At 42.3% G+C, this 16,444-nt stretch overlaps 1 protein-coding gene across 1 annotated transcript in view; it reads left to right on the forward strand.

The window, feature by feature from the left end:
- The window catches only part of LOC126278988 (minichromosome maintenance domain-containing protein 2-like), a 247,361-nt gene that overhangs the window by 97,833 nt on the left and 133,084 nt on the right, over positions 1–16,444 (forward strand). The window contains exon 4 of the mRNA XM_049979294.1: positions 12,069–12,345. Coding sequence (XP_049835251.1) covers positions 12,069–12,345 — 277 coding nt within the window. The remainder of the gene's footprint in view (positions 1–12,068; positions 12,346–16,444) is intronic.

Here is a 16,444-nt window from a genome sequence, read left to right on the forward strand (position 1 = left end):
CTAGGTGTGTGGTGTCTTAAAATGAGACGCAGATGGATAAATTTTCGTGCAGTAAGTAGAAGTAAATGCTGAGTCTTGTGGTACCATTCATAGGGCCACCTCTAGGAAGACAGTGAGGCCTGGAGAGAGCAAGAATCATGACGGTGTGTGACAGCTTGTTTGAATGTATCTTCTTCTGTGAAGGTTTGAGCCAGCACACCATGTGCAATCAATAAAGACAATGTTGGTGTGTAGGTACCATGAGATATCTGGGCCCTATATTATTTGATTGGCAGGAATTGACTCAATAAGATTTTGAGTTGCTCATGTATGCTCTGGAGTTACTCTTCTACCTCACTTAGATTATGTTTCAAAGTGAGTTTAAAACTATCATTGGCTGCTGCCATACTCATTTGCAGCCCCTCCCCCCCCCCCCCCCCCACCCAAAAAAAAAAAAAAAAAAAAAAAAAAAAAAAAAAAAAAACACCAGTTTGATGTGAAATGATTCTGACTTACAAACAGAAATCAAAACAAAAAGAAGAATCATTATTCTTGAGCACAACTTAAAGAAGCTGAATCAGTTTTATGGAAGAGAAAACAATTTTAAAGTTTGGCTTGTTTTGTTAATTTGTTACTTACAAGACATAAACAAACTTATTTAGTTTTGTACATGCACATCTTGATAGCTCATCAATGTCAAACATCAGACTTCATTGTCAGTGCCTCACTGGCTGATCATCTGATATATTCTGCATTTGTCTCAGCTGCTTCCAGGGTCTACCTAGGAGTCTTCCTTCTGGCTCACTGGGTGATTCAGTAGCTGATATACTGAAATATGGCTTTACGTGGTTTACATGTACTTGATTCAGCACATTATGAGAATTAAAACTCTGCAGCCTGGCAGTAGTAGAGACAGTACTACCTGTTCTTACTATAGCAGCAGTCTACCAACAATTTACAGTACTAAAAGTATCATTATTACTAATACTAAAATGAAATACGCATCAAACACACACACAAGGACCATCAAGCATAGAGGTAGAGGCAACTTCTTTAAATTTATTTTTTGAACACCTACTCCAGTGCCACTCCTCACTTCAGTGTTCTCAGTACTCTCGATCACTGGCAATGCCTCTCAACATCTGTAATTTCCAGCAGACAGTGTCCTTCCCTCCCCCCACCCTTACCCTGCTATCCCTTTCCTTCCTTCTCCCTCCAGATCACTGCTTCTGTGCATCATAACAGTTTCATTCTGGTCAAAGTTACCAGAGATGCAGCCACGTGTGTGTGAGGTTCGTTGCTTGTGTGATTGAATGTGTGTGTGTGTTTCCTTTACTGAAGATGGCTTTGGCCAAAAACTATGTGTAAGTGTCTTTTTGTTGTGCCTGTCTGCCACTCAACATGTCATCTTTATGGTAAGTAGCAATCTATGTTTTCATTATGTTGTCGATATTCCACCTGGGAGTTTCCACTGTTTGAAGTCCTTGAAGGTATTTTTAAAGTTCCATAAACAGTTGAAAATTTGATGGCACCAAGTCAGAATATCTAAGGATGATTGGTGATAGTGAACTATAGGCTTTGGATTGTTTCAGATGTCATAGTGCTCACGTGTGGTCTCATATCTGTTAGCTGAAGATGAGGTCTCCTTGTGTGGATTGGTTAGAAAGTTGATCACGGCACCAATATAGTCAAGTTCCACACCACCATGTTCCACACTACAATTAGGAGCCCTCTGGCAGCAGAGGGTTCCTACTTGGATCAATGAAGTGGGAAAGTCAACTGAGTAATATGCATAACATGTGGTCCCTCAATTGATATTGAGAACAAATTAAAAATTTGGAGGAAATACTTTACAGCACACCCTCATAGAATGTGCATAGTGTTTGCAGCCTATGTGACTGTAGGCTTTTTCGGTGTAAACTGTTGATGAAGGTTTCTTGGGTCTCCAGCCGGGTGGTAGCATTGATATCTTGCAATGTTTTGGGAAGTGTTATACTACCCATCTTCGCCAGAATATGGTTAGTACGACACTTCCCAAAACGTGCGAGATATCAACGCTACCACCCGGCTGGAGACACTAGAAACCTTCATCAACTGTTTGCAGCCTGTTAGTAGACACCATGGCTGCTTTGACAGTTGGACTTGTCTTTTATGGGGTAGGAAACACTGTGACAGGTCCAGAATACATGGTAAATGTAAGAAGTATGTGACAGGTCCTACATCTAGGTCTTTAAGGGATATGAGCCATGGGGCAAGGGGCTGATAGCAAAAGTGAAATACTGATGAACAAACATATTGTGTAGATCGGGCAGGTGATGAAATACTGCTGTGGGAGGAGTGGGGAGCATATTTCTCATATTACAGCATGACAAGATGTAGTCATAACACTCAGGAAACATGGTTTGGTTGCTCCAGTCATGGATGGTACTAAATCACAAGGAGAGCATTTCTTTGTGGTCAGACAGGGGGAGTTGGGGACTGTAAGTGACTGGAGAGACAAGGTGTTGCGGATCTGTTAGCTGCAGCAGGCAGAAGACATGCTTTATTGGTGCTGCATATTTTAGTTATTTTGACTGAGATACTCATGTTACAGTGTTTGTCTTCAGCAAGCCAATGTAGGAGTGTCTTCAGAATCAGCTAAGTGAAAAATTGATGCAATACGCATGTTTATTTATATATAAAAGTGGACTTTGGAATTTTCTGTTGTGTGAGACCGCATGTACAAGACTCGTGTTCCGATTTGAAGTTGTGGATTCGAATATTTTACTGTTCACATCCCTTCTACAAAATCTTTTATTGATTGTATAAATACCCATTTGCATTGTGATACATAATGAAATTTCAAATTTTCACGAGTGCTGTGATAAACTTGTAGTATTATTGTCAAAAATAGGCTTAAGCGTGATGGTGCTCTTTTAAAATTTTTGAGAACAGTAGGCTTATTCTCTTTCAAAACAATTGTTCTCTAATTTCTTTGTACAATTTCGTGAGAAATAGGCTGGCCTTGTTTGGGAAATTTCGAGTGTTTACAAAACCATATTTTCATAAATTACCAGTATGAGTGTTCTGGATATGTAACTTATCTCACAGCTAATGAGCATTTGTGGTTCACTATTCTGCCAAAGAATATGTCACCCCTGAATTCCATTGTACATCAAAGCAAATCAGTGTGCTTTTTTGAGAATTTTCGGAAGCTACCATTGTCCTTTGCATAATTTGAGTAATTTGTTGTAAACTGGCGTTTGTGATTTAGTTACTGTAGCAGATTTTCTGACTAACATATTGTGTTACATCTAGTTTTCCCTTAAAGAGGAATATCCCTATATATTATCTTCAGTTATCATAAATTGACTCTGTTTTGAGTTTGCTAACAACTATAATTAAAACCTCAAAAAGTTTTGGGAAACTGGTAATTTTTAGCACAGGTTTTTGTGTTGCCGTAATAGAAATTTCATTTCGTATATTTGCTTCAATTCTTATAGGGAGACAGCAACTTTTTAGCTCAACAGATTAAAAGACAATCACTAGGCTTAAATTAAAGTTATATGTTCACAGCCTTGCAATGCAATGAATGCCAAAACTCATCTCCACTGTGAATGCTGTTCTCTAACATGGGATGAGTTAGTTGACATTCAAAAGCAGCTGGAAATCGCTCTGACTACTGTCAAATGACTGGCAGTTGGTGCGAATTGGTGTGTTGGAAGAGCTCTTGAGGGTTGTGATAGCGATGCAAGAGGTACCTCTAGTGCTATCCTTTCCTGCAGACCCTGTCTCCTCTGCAGAAAATATAGGATCTGTCATTACTTGTGCACCTGGCTGCAAGTGGTGTGTCAATGGTAGATCTAGTTATCCTGTGGAGCGTGGCTGGGGACCAGGCAAGATGCATGGCGTTGTAACAATCACCCTAACCAACAAGTCTGAGGTGCTGTCTTTCACCAAAACTGAAACTGAGCCAGTGGGACTCACTTCACTTGTTTTGAGGAAACCTGTTTTGAGGAGGCAAATGCAAAATGCTATAGGCCATTGTCAGCAGTTCAAACGTACAGTGAATGATGGTAACCCCTATGCAGATGGCAACAAGAGACAGGAAAGGACTCAGGGTGCACTCTGTGTGTACGCCTGAAGGGGGGGGGGGGGGGGGGGGCATTCAGAATATTGAAGAGGCTATTCCAGTGGCAATTGCCATTGAAGGAATAGGGTGCAGCCAACTGAATATTGTGGCAACATTGGAACAAATGATGCCTGTCGTCTGGGCTCTGAGATTTTAAATGAATCATTCCAGTGACTGGCAGAGTTGGTTGAGAAGATCAGCCTTGCATGCGGAGTTCAATGATGCTCACAATTCGGAGCACTGTCCTCAGAACTGATTGTGGCCCTTTGGTTCTGTGTCAAGTGGAAGGACTGAACCAGAGACTTTGAAGGTTCTGTGACAAGCTAGACTGTGAGTTCCTAGACTTGCGCCATAGGTTTGAGAACTGGAGGCTCCATTAAATGGGCCAGGTGTACACTACACCTCCGAGGCTGCTACAGACGTAGCTGATGATGTGTGGGGTGCACACAAAGGTTTTTTAGATTAGACGACTCTCCATCCTATCCTGATAATGACAGCTATAGGAAACCCAGATGTATTGGTGTAAGACTGAAATAAATGCCTCCCATAAGTGAGAGTATTAAAATCCTAATGGTAAACTGCCAAAGCATTTGCAACAAATTGGCAGAGTTTGAATCACTCATGAAAAGCAGTAAATGTCACATAATGCTAGGTACAGAAAGCTGGTTGAAACATAAAATTGATAGCAGTGAGATTTTTGTGGAAAATTCAAGTGTATGTCGAAAGGATTGACAATTCAGAAATGTAGGTGATGTATTTGTCACAGTAGACAAGAAATTCAAATCCACCGAGACAGAAATGGAAGCTGCAAGAAATTGTACAAGACTCATCTCCTGATGTAACTGAAGACATCAGACAAAACATCACTTGTACATAAGTTCCCCAGTCATGCTGTAATCATTGGTGTAGACTTAAACCATCCAACAATTAACTGGAAAAATTGTAGTTTTGTTAGTGGTGGGTGTAAAAAGACATCTTGTGAAACATTACTAAATGCCTTCTCTGGAAACTACTTACTAAATGCCTTCTCTGGAAACTACCTACAACAGATAGTTAGGAAACCCACTCATGATGAAAATATATTGAATCTAATGGCAACAAACAGGTCGGACCTCTTTGGGGATGTCCATGTTGAAACTGGTATCACTGGCCTTGACACTGTTGTGGCAACAATGATTACCAAAGTACAAAGGAAAACTAAAATAGTCTGAAAGATATATATGTTCAGTAAACTAGATAAAAAATCAGTAGTGTCACATTTAAATGAGGAACTTGACTTTCAGCACAGGTCAGGGTCATGTAGAGGAACTCTGACTCAAGTTAAACAATAATTGACCATGCACTATATAGATATGTACCCAGTAAAATGAATCATAATGTGAGGGAACCTCCATGGTGTACAGTCACTGTAAAGAAACTTCTAAAAAAACAAAGGTTGCTGCATAATAGGTGTGAAACAAAATGTTGGATTATAGATAGAGAGATGCTGAATGAAATGTTTTTGGCTGCTTGAGAGCTTTCATGACTACTGAGCAGAATATTGCCAATGATCTTTCACAAAACCCAAAGAAATTGTGGTCGTTAGTGGCACCAAAGTTAGAGTCTCAGTCCCTAATGAATGAGACAGGAACTGAACCTGAGGCTGGCAAACCAAAAGCGGAAATATTTAACTCTGTTCTCAAATGTTCCTTTACAATGGAAAACCTAGGAGGATTACACCAATTTAATCATCGTAGCACTGAAAAGATGAGTGAAATCGGTATGAGTGTCAGAGGTGTTGAGAAACAGCTGAAATCTTTAAAATTGAACAAAGCTCCAGGGCCCAATGGAATCTCTATCAGATTCTATACTGAATTCGCAGCTGAGTTAGTCCCGCTTCTAACTATAATCTGTCATAGATCCCTTGAACAAAACACCATGTCCAGTTCTTAAATAAAAAAAAAAAAAAAAAAAAAAAAGATAGATCACACCTGTCTACAAGAAGAGTCATAGAAGTGATCCACAAAATTACCATCCAGTATCCTTGACATCAATTTGTTGCTGAATCTTAGAACATATTCTGAGCTCAAATATAATTAGGTTTCTTGTGCAGAAAGACCACCTCATGCCAACCAGCATTGATCATTTGAAACCCAGCTCAGACTTTTCTTACATGACACACTGAAAGCTTTGCATCAAGACAGTTTTGTAGAGGCAGTATTTCTTTATATCCAAAAAGCATTTGACTCCATACCACACCTGTGCTTATTGTCAAAAGTATGATCATTTGGGGTATGAAGCGAAATTTATGACTGGATTGAGGACTTTTTGGCAGGGGGGATGTAGCATGTTGTCTCAGATGGAGAGTCATTCTTAGACATAGAAGTGACTTCAGGTGTGCCCCAGGGAAGTGTGCTGGGTTCCTTGCTGTTCATTTGTACATTAATCACCTTGCAGACAATATTAAAAGTAATGTCAGGCTTTTTGCAGATGATGCAATTATCTATAATGAAGTACTTACTGAGAGAGCAGCTTCCCACAGGTTTACACGTTATTATTTCTTCATCAAACAATTGTTAGCCTCATTCTCATAACCTGCCAGTACATAACCAGTCCTTTGAATACATTTACATACACATTTTTCGAGATTTTATTCGAAAATTTTTTTCGAATTTTATTTTTTCGGAAATTATTTTTTCGAAACGTTTTTCGAAATTTTCTTGAATTTCCCCACCCTTTAACGTGATCTGGAGACAACATAACTACCCAACCTTTGCACCCATTGTTGTTCACCAACCTAAGTTCAGCACAGGATCAACATAGCTCATTTCAAACCAACACTTTTTCGACTTTTTTCACACCTTTATCTCTCCCTATATAAATTTCTATTTACTTTCACTTTAACCTCATATTACCCCTTCCACCTTCTAATACCATGTCAACCTCACAACATCCCTACAACGACCCCATTAAATTTTATTTACATTCCCTCCGCAAACATGCCTTCACCCTAGCCAGATTACGCTCCCATATTTTATTTACTCAGGCTTGTCTGACATTTGGCATTACTCCCAAAGGCCTCACACTTAAAGTTCCCATCTCTGGCTGCAATCCTTCTTTCCATCAGTCCTTATACCAGTTCCAAACAGCACAATCCATAGCCCTCACCCGCCTAATCCTTCACCTATACATCGACTCGGACAATGAACACACCCGTCAACTCCTATCCCAAATCAAAGTCCTCAATCTTTCCTCTCCCACATCCACACCGGTTGTACATAGCATCCTCCTACAGGCCAACCGCAAATTAGAACAACATGCCACCCTCCACCTCAAAAAACTATCCAATCTCCTGGTTTCCCACCTCCGGAAAGGCAACTCACTCACCCTCCACAACCTTTCCAACAAACCTCAACCTCCTCTCATTGCACACAGACCCAGTCTCTCCCGTCTACTCAATCTCCCACTTTCAGCTCCAGTCCCCCCAACACCTCAAAATTATAGTCAACACAATCTGGAACCACAACACCCCAATTCAGTAGTTAACCTTTCCTCCAAACCCCTCTCCCAATCCGAAACCTCTGTCCTATCCAAAGGCCTCACCTTCAGCCCCACTCCCAGGTTCAACCAAACTGCCCTTGTCAAAGATTTACTGTCCTACACTCGTAGTCACTTTGCCACGAAGAAAAATAATCCTGATCCCACTCCTAATGATCCAACTCCCCAGGACACTATCCAAATTGAACCCTGCCTGCAACAGTTCCGTCCTCCATCACAGCGGGACCCACCCCCTCTTCCTCAAAATCACCCTCTCCAAACCTTCCAGGAATTTCTCACTTCCAGCCTTGCCTCTCAATATTCCTTGAAAAACCTTAATCCTACTCCCAACATCACCACAGCCGAAGCCCAGGCTATCCGTGATCTGAAAGCTGACCGATCCATCATCATTCTTCCGGCTGACAAGGGTTCCACGACGGTGGTACTTGATCGTCGGGAGTATGTGGCTGAGGGACTGCGTCAGCTTTCAGACAACTCTACATACAAAGTTTGCCAAGGTAATCCCATTCCTGATGTCCAGGCGGAGCTTCAAGGAATCCTCAGAACCTTAGGCCCCCTACAAAACCTTTCACCTGATTCCATCAAACTTCTGACCCCACCGACACCTCGCACTCCTACCTTCTACCTACTTCCTAAAATTCACAAACCCAAACATCCTGGCCGCCCCATTGTAGCTGGTTACCAAGCCCCCACAGAACGTATCTCTGCCTACGTAGATCAACACCTTCAACCCATTACATGCAGTCTCCCATCCTTCATCAAAGACACCAACCACTTTCTCGAACGCCTGGAATCCGTACCCAGTCTGTTACCCCCGGAAACCATCCTTGTAACCAATGCCACTTCCCTATACACGAATATCCCGCACGTCCAGGGCCTCGCTGCAATGGGGCACTTCCTTTCACGCCGATCACCTGCCACCCTACCTAAAACCTCTTTCCTCGTCACCTTAGCCAGCTTCATCCTGACCCACAACTTCTTCACTTTTGAAGGCCAGACATACCAACAATTAAAGGGAACAGCCATGGGTACCAGGATGGCCCCCTCATATGCCAACCTGTTTATGGGCCGCTTAGAGGAAGCCTTCTTGGTTACCCAAGCCTGCCAACCCAAAGTTTGGTACAGATTTATTGATGACATCTTCATGATTTGGACTCACAGTGAAGAACAACTCCAGAATTTCCTCTCCAACCTCAACTCCTTCGGTTACATCAGATTCACCTGGTCCTACTCCAAATCCCATGCCACTTTCCTAGACGTTGACCTCCATCTGTCCAATGGCCGGCTTCACACATCCGTCCACATCAAACCCACCAACAAGCAACAGTACCTCCATTATGACAGCTGCCACCCAATCCATATCAAACGGTCCCTTCCCTACAGCCTAGGCCTTCGTGGCAAACGAATCTGCTCCAGTTCTGAATCCCTCGACCATTACACCAACAACCTGAAAACAGCTTTCGCATCCCGCAACTACCCTCCCAACCTGGTACAGAAGCAGATAACCAGAGCCACTTCCTCATAGCCTCAAACCCAGAACCTCTCACAGAAGAACCCCAAAAGTGCCCCACTTGTGACAGAATACTTCCCGGGACTGGATCAGACCTTGAATGTGGGTCTCCAGCAGGGATACGACTTCCTAAAATCCTTCATGAAATCCTCCCCACTCCACCAAGAGTGTCTTTCCGCCGTCCACCTAACCTTCGTAACCTCTTGGTTCATCCCTTTGAAGTCTCCAAACCACCTTCCCTACCCTCTGGCTCCTACCCTTGCAACCGCCCCCGGTGTTAAATCTGTCCTATGCACCCTCCCACCACCACCTACTCCAGTCCTGTAACCTGGAAGGTGTACACGATCAAAGGGAGAGCCACGTGTGAAAGCACCCACGTGATTTACCAACTGACCTGCCTGCACTGTGACGCTTTCTATGTGGGAATGACAAGCAACAAACTGTCCATTCGCATGAATGGACACAGGCAGACAGTGTTTGTTGGTAATGAGGATCACCCTGTGGCTAAACATGCCTTGATGCACGGCCAGCACATCTTGGCACAGTGTTACACCGTCCGAGTTATCTGGATACTTCCCACCAACACCAACCTATCCGAACTCTGGAGATGGGAACTCGCCCTTCAGTATATCCTCTCTTCTCGATATCTGCCAGGCCTCAACCTCCGCTAATTTCAAGTTGCCGTCGCTCATACCTCACCTGTCTTTCAACAACTTCTTTGCCTCTGTACTTCCGCCTCGACTGACATCTCTGCCCTTACTCTTTGCCTTTAAATATGTCTGCTTGTGTCTGTGTATGTGCGGATGGATATGTGTGTGTGTGTGTGTGTGTGTGTGTGTGTGTGTGTGTGTGTGTGTGTGTGTACACCTGTCCTTTTTTTCCCCTAAGGGAAGTCTTTCCGCTCCCGGGATTGGAATGACTCCTTACCCTCTCCCTTAAAACCCACACCCTTTCGTCTTTCCCTCTCCTTCCTGAAGAAGCAACCATCGGTTGCGAAAGCTAGTAATTCTGTGTGTGTGTGTTTGTGTGTTTTGTTCATTGTGCCTGTCTGCCGGCACTTTCCCGCTTGGTAAGTCTTGGAATCTTTGTTTTTAATATGCTTGGTTATTTATTTATTTATTTATTTATTTATTTTTGAAAATTTATCTAAAATCCATGTAACACAGACAATTAGGAAAAAGAGTGTGGTGAATGAATAAAAATGAATGGTTCCCAAAAAGAAATGATCACCACTGAACTAGTTTCCAAAGATGAATGAGTTTACCCACCTTTAATCTGAATTACATTTTCTGCCAGAGTTTTGATCACTTCTCATCATTATGTGAAATGAAAAATATCTCCCCAATTCCCTCACAGTGGAATTCATCTGTCCATCCAGTCTGCATGACATCCTATTTCATCTCTGTTCTATCCATGCTCCTAACTTCTTGCTAATGTTCTTTTGCAGGTATCTCTTACCCTATCAAAGGCAGGGCAGCCTGTCAAAGCAGTCATGCATTCTGCTAGCTTAACTGCAAAAACTGTGTAGCATTTTATGTGGGAATGATCACAAACAATCCATGTGTGTGAATGAATGGCCACTGCCAAACTGTGGCCAACAGGTAGCCGAACCACCCTGTTGCTTGACTTTGACAACTGTTTCACAGTCTGTGCCATCTGGATTCTGCCCTTAAACACCAGATTTTATGGAACGCACAGGTACAAAAACTCCTTACAACAACTTCTTCATTCCCATATTCCCACCCCGTCCCCCACCCCCTGGCCTTAGCCTTTGCTATTCACTGTTCCCACCAGCTTCTATCATCTTCCATGTTCCCACTCCAGCCTCACACACAGCTACTATCCCCCCAGCACATCTGCATAGTCCTTTCCTCTTCTCTCCTTCTCTTATTTTTCTTTTTCCTCACTATCACAGCCCCCTGCACTTGGCAACCATTCATCCTATCCTTGCAGTGTCTTCGCACACTCCCACAGGGAGCACTACAGCATCTTTCCCCACTCTAACCCTGCCTCTCATTCATACCACCCCACACCATTTCTGCATACCCATTACCTGCTCCTGTCACAATTGCTGCTCACTACATTCATGTGCCAGTGCCTTGAGAGGATACTGATCCCCTACGTGTGTGTTTTTCTGCTCTCAAGGAAAGACTTTGTCTGACAGCTTAGTCTCTTTATTACAAATGTACTTTAAATGTGGCTGTCTTCCATTCACCACTCCTCCAGTTGGTAATCTGTATCCTTTGCAAATTCATTATTTTATTGTAGCTTGGAATTTCCATAGTTTTATTTTGTTTGGTGCTTTACCCTTTCATCTTCATTCTGCTCTCTGCTCCCTTCCCTCTTTCTCATTTTTCCCTCCTGCACTATTCATTTTTACCTCTAATCTATCTTTACTTCTCACTCTGTTCTCATAATCTGCGGATTAAAGCTGGCATAGTGCTTATCAGTATACTGCCATTGACGTTCCTCCCTCTTTGACATCTTCCTCCTTCATCTTTCTCTCCTCTTGTGCTCACAACAACTAGGTGCACCTCAAGCTGGAGTCTCAGTGACCTACCCCTTGCTTTTGAAGGAACCAATATCTTTTAAAGCTAGGATGGTGTTGTGTACTTTTATATATGTCTGTTGGCAGTACTAAATATTTTGCTTTTTGACGGCAATTACTGGTCAGCAGTGATGTCTTATGATTACATGTACCTTTGATAAGCATAATGAAGTAAATAACATTTGTGTGATTAATATCAAACGAATAGATTACAGCAGATTTTTACCATGCCATGCTGATTGGAAATTGTTTCATTTTTACCAAGTAGGGCACATTTATTTATTTTACATTGTCACACATTCTGGTTATTGACTTCAGTTGTGCTCTTATACCTTTGAGCTGGAACTATCATGGACATTAGAGTCTTATTTTAAACATTTTAGGGAAGCAGTCAGAAGAAGCCAGTACACCTGTTGGCAATTGGAAGAGATGTGCTCTTAGCGCAGCGGCTCCTGAGGCGAGGTGGGCAACTGGGACAACGTTATATTGAACACTTTTCACCTGTTTTTACCTGTGCTGTTAATGGAAATACTCGTGTGGATGAGCAAGGTCTCCAGTGGACTGATGCTGGCCCTCTGACGCTGGCTAAAAATGGGGTATGCTGTCTAGGTGATTGGGCAAAGTTTTCTCAACACTCAAAGCACACACATATTGTTTCTGGTATGTAGCAATGCAGAGCAGTTTTTCATTTTTATTTTTTTATTTATTTATTTATTTTTTAAATTTTTGCCATCATCTTGCCTTTAAAAAGCACATGGTGGAGAATAAATACAATAACATTATGAACTTAAGAATTTTTTGTAACATAATACTACGTTCTAGATATTTAGTATTTTAAAGTTTAGCATCTTCCCTTACTTTTTGTTAACTAAGTAACAAAATGAATGTAAGGCATCAAAACTTTTCTCTTGAATTTTATTTCAACATTTTCATACAGAGCTCATGAGTAGAGCATATGATGTAGGCTGGGGCAGAGGCATGCAGTTTTTAAGTGGTAGACTTTGGCTTATCCATCAACAGTTGCTGGAAGGAGGCCTCCTAATCTGAAGTACAAGAAGTATTTACTCACAGTGTCCCAGACGAAATCACTAATGTTCTGTCGATAGTATAAAGAGCAATTTGGTAGCCACGGAAGTATAAAAGTATTGGGAAGCAGTTGTGTGAAACCTAGTTTGTGAGTAGCCCATGCACTGTCTTGCTGGAAAATGTCTTCTGTAATGCCTGTGATGAGAGGCTACATATGCTGATACTAGGTGTCCTTTACTAAGCACTACACTGTCATGGTTTTTTTAATGTTAGAATGAGTGTTGGCTTACATACAATGGCTATCCCATACTTGTACTCCACTGACATGCTTTGTCATGTCACAGCAAATGCAGGATTGAAGTATTTATAATAGAGTCTCCAAACATATACATGGTCATCATCAGTGACCCAATAAAAACTGGAGTAATTACATAAAACAACCTGGCTCCTATCTGTCATGACTGTATTATGTGTACTATCAACTGTGAGAAAGTGTTCATGAAGTAATGTCAACAAATGTCAAATGTAGATGATCTCACACATCTAGTTAAAGTAATGATTGTAAAATATTTGTTTAAATGGAATTTGTGTGGAGAGTGATGGTTAACAACTTATAAACCTCATATGCGAGAAAAAGTTTTTGATTGGTTAGTACATGCACATTCAGCACCAAAGTCTCTCCGTTACTAAATACACATGAATCTTAAGATATTGCAATTGCTTATCAGAGAAGGGATCTCGTAGGTGGTATAACTTCTAATTGTAAGTACTCAATGTGGTGGACAAGAAGAACACAATTGAAGGATTTGGTGAAAGAAAGTGCTAACACAAGAGCACCTATTTTGAGTTGTCAGATGTCATAAAGAAAAAGAACATCAATACAATAAGAGAAAACAATTTATGTAGCACACACCCATTTCTGGCCTTATGTACACAGGGGCTGCTTTTTGCAAGCATGTCAAACATTCAAAAACACAGCACTTACTAACTTGAAGGTTAGTATTTTCTTCCACCAACCCCTTCAATTGTGAAACATTTCTGGTGGAAACAGAAGTTAATGAGAGCAAAGTAAGCCAACAAATCAGTATGGATAATGTATGTATCCTATAACAGTTTTTTATGTGAATATATACACTATAAGGAAGGGAATAAAGATGCATCACAAAGAAATCATCTGAATGTTACAGAAATCGATAGATGTGGTTTACGTGTACCGACAAGGAATGATTACAATTTCAGAAAAAGTGGATGATTTATTCAAGAGCTTCACAAATTGAGCAAGTAAGTAATGCTTTGGTACACCTCTGGCCCTTATCCAAGCAGTTATTCGACTTGGCAATGGTTCATAGAGTTGTTGGATGTCCTGCTGAGGAATATCATGTCAGATTTGTCCAGTTGGCATGTCAGAGTGTCAAAATGTCAAGCTTGTTGGACAACCCTGCTCATAATGCTCCAAATGTTCCCAATTTGGGAGAGAACCGGCAATCTTGCTGGCCAAGGAGATGTTTGGCAAGCGAGAAACTCTGTGTGGGGACAGGGAGAAGTGCAACGAAACAGGGCATAGGATATCATTGATATTTCTGTGCTGTAAGGGTGCCATGGATGACAACCAAAGGGGTCCTACAATAAAAAGAAATGGCATCCTAGTTGTCAGACTGTATGGTGGAGGACAGCCTGATTGGTATTCTACCACTTCCAGTGTGTCCTGAGACATATCTTCACTGGTCCTCAGGGCTCAGTTCAAAATGGGACTCATCACTGTAAACAGTTATACTCCAGTCAATGAGATTCCAGGTGGAAGACATATCTGGAGATGCCCTGGATAATGGTGGGATACCAATCTGATTGTTGCCCACTAGGCAAATAGAAGGGCAAGTTTTGCGTTAGTGGAACAACTCAGAAAAACACAAAGCAACTAAGTAATTTTCCTTCAGTATTTGGTCACAGTGAAGAGTCAGCTGCTATGCCTAAACCTGCTAACTTGCGACCCTAGGCACGCCTTTGTACTCCGTGTATTGAAATATATCCTCTTTATTGTACTTAATTCCCTGTTTTGTCATTTAACAGCAGCCCTGGATGCCCATTCTAATCATTACTGCTCGACCTCCTGCACCCTGTCGTCAAGAGGCACATTTAACAACCTTCTTTCCCCTTCCCTGCCATTTTATACATTGACATTGGTGTCAGAAGTTTCTCTCCCCATCCTCAAACCACCTACTCATTTACAGTTGGTGTCAGAATCGCGATTCGTTCCCACCGTTCAGTCCACAGGGTGGCCGTTTATTCTGGCTCATGTTTGATGCTGTGTGCTTGGTCAGAAATCATCACTGTTATTCTGCTGCAAGCCGAGCCTGGCTGCTACAACTGAGCCACCTGCGACGCTGTGCCAGACTCTGTCTGCACATACCAGGGCTCGGACAAAGTCCTCTGCCCGCTTCTGCAGCATGCCACACCTACACATGCTCGCTGAGTCCACCAAGCTGCACCTCACAGTACACATGTGAATTGCATGCACTCTGGCCGCATTTGATAGTTGTAGCTGCTTCGGTTTTGCTTCTCAGTCGCCGCCTGCCGACTCTCAGCTGGACGCTGTGACATGTAAGAAAACTGCGACGCATCTGAGCCGCTGCCGTGCTCCAGCTATTAACAGTCAGCGTGGATTCCCTGCCACTGCTGCTGCCCACTTGCCACCCCATGTTCGCCACCAGTCAGCTTCCCACTGCCGTCTCCATTTGGGTCCTGGCATCTATGCCCTGGGCACGTACTTTCAGCGCCATGCAGCCAGCCAACCCATACTGCTGATACGCGAGTACCACGTGCGAACAGCCTTCAGCCATCACACTGCCGCCGCCACATCTTTCCTATAAGCAGGCAATGGCAAACCACCTCTGCTAGGACCTTGCCTAGTACAGCGCTGTGTTTCTCCTGCATTGTCCCCAATGCTCAAGTATGGGACATCATCATCATCATTCCTATAAGCATTATTTCTCCTTGCTCCACAGACATGAGCGCTTTAAGGGCTCTGTAATGCCCGGTGCCGTCATAACGCGAGTGCAAGATTTCCAAAATCATTGGAAACTTTCTACCTTGATGGGAGTTTGTTTTTATTGCAAGACCAGGCACAGACACGAAATCAGCATTCAGGCCTTGTAAGAAAAGTGACAAACCATTGGATTCTGACAGTCCTGGTGATGTCCGTTGTTTACTACTTGTACTAGGCGACTTTAGGTTCCAAGTGCATACGCAGTCATAATTACACGATTAGCACTTGTGTTGCTGAAACCAATAGGACATTGTGTGACATGCCACATTGTGGAACGAAAGGAATGAACTTTTTCTACCTTCTCTTTCTTTTCTTTCTTGTCTCTCTGCATTCACTTTCCTGAATGTTTATTCTTTTTCTATCCATGCCTTCTGTTTTTCGTAAGTGGTAGTTCCTTGATTGGTTAACTCAATGCATGAAGTTACAATGAAACAGAATTGATCTGTTCTACCCCTGTAAATTGATAAGAGAGGATAGATGACTTCCGGCTGTTATCCCCCAGAGGGCAGCGAAGTTTTCTTGATATGAAGTGATGTAGGAGATTGTTTTATTGAGGTTATTGGTGAGCAGGCAAAAGGTCCTTGTGCGTTGTTGTAAGGGATGTTAAATGGTCTGTTTTATGCTGCCACCCCAGAGGTCACTGCATAAATGTTAACCATGATTCACTTTACCATGCAGTCAGTTTCCAGT

This window comes from Schistocerca gregaria, chromosome 6 (assembly GCF_023897955.1).
Source record: "Schistocerca gregaria isolate iqSchGreg1 chromosome 6, iqSchGreg1.2, whole genome shotgun sequence".
In the NCBI taxonomy this organism is placed as follows: Eukaryota; Metazoa; Arthropoda; class Insecta; order Orthoptera; family Acrididae; genus Schistocerca; species Schistocerca gregaria.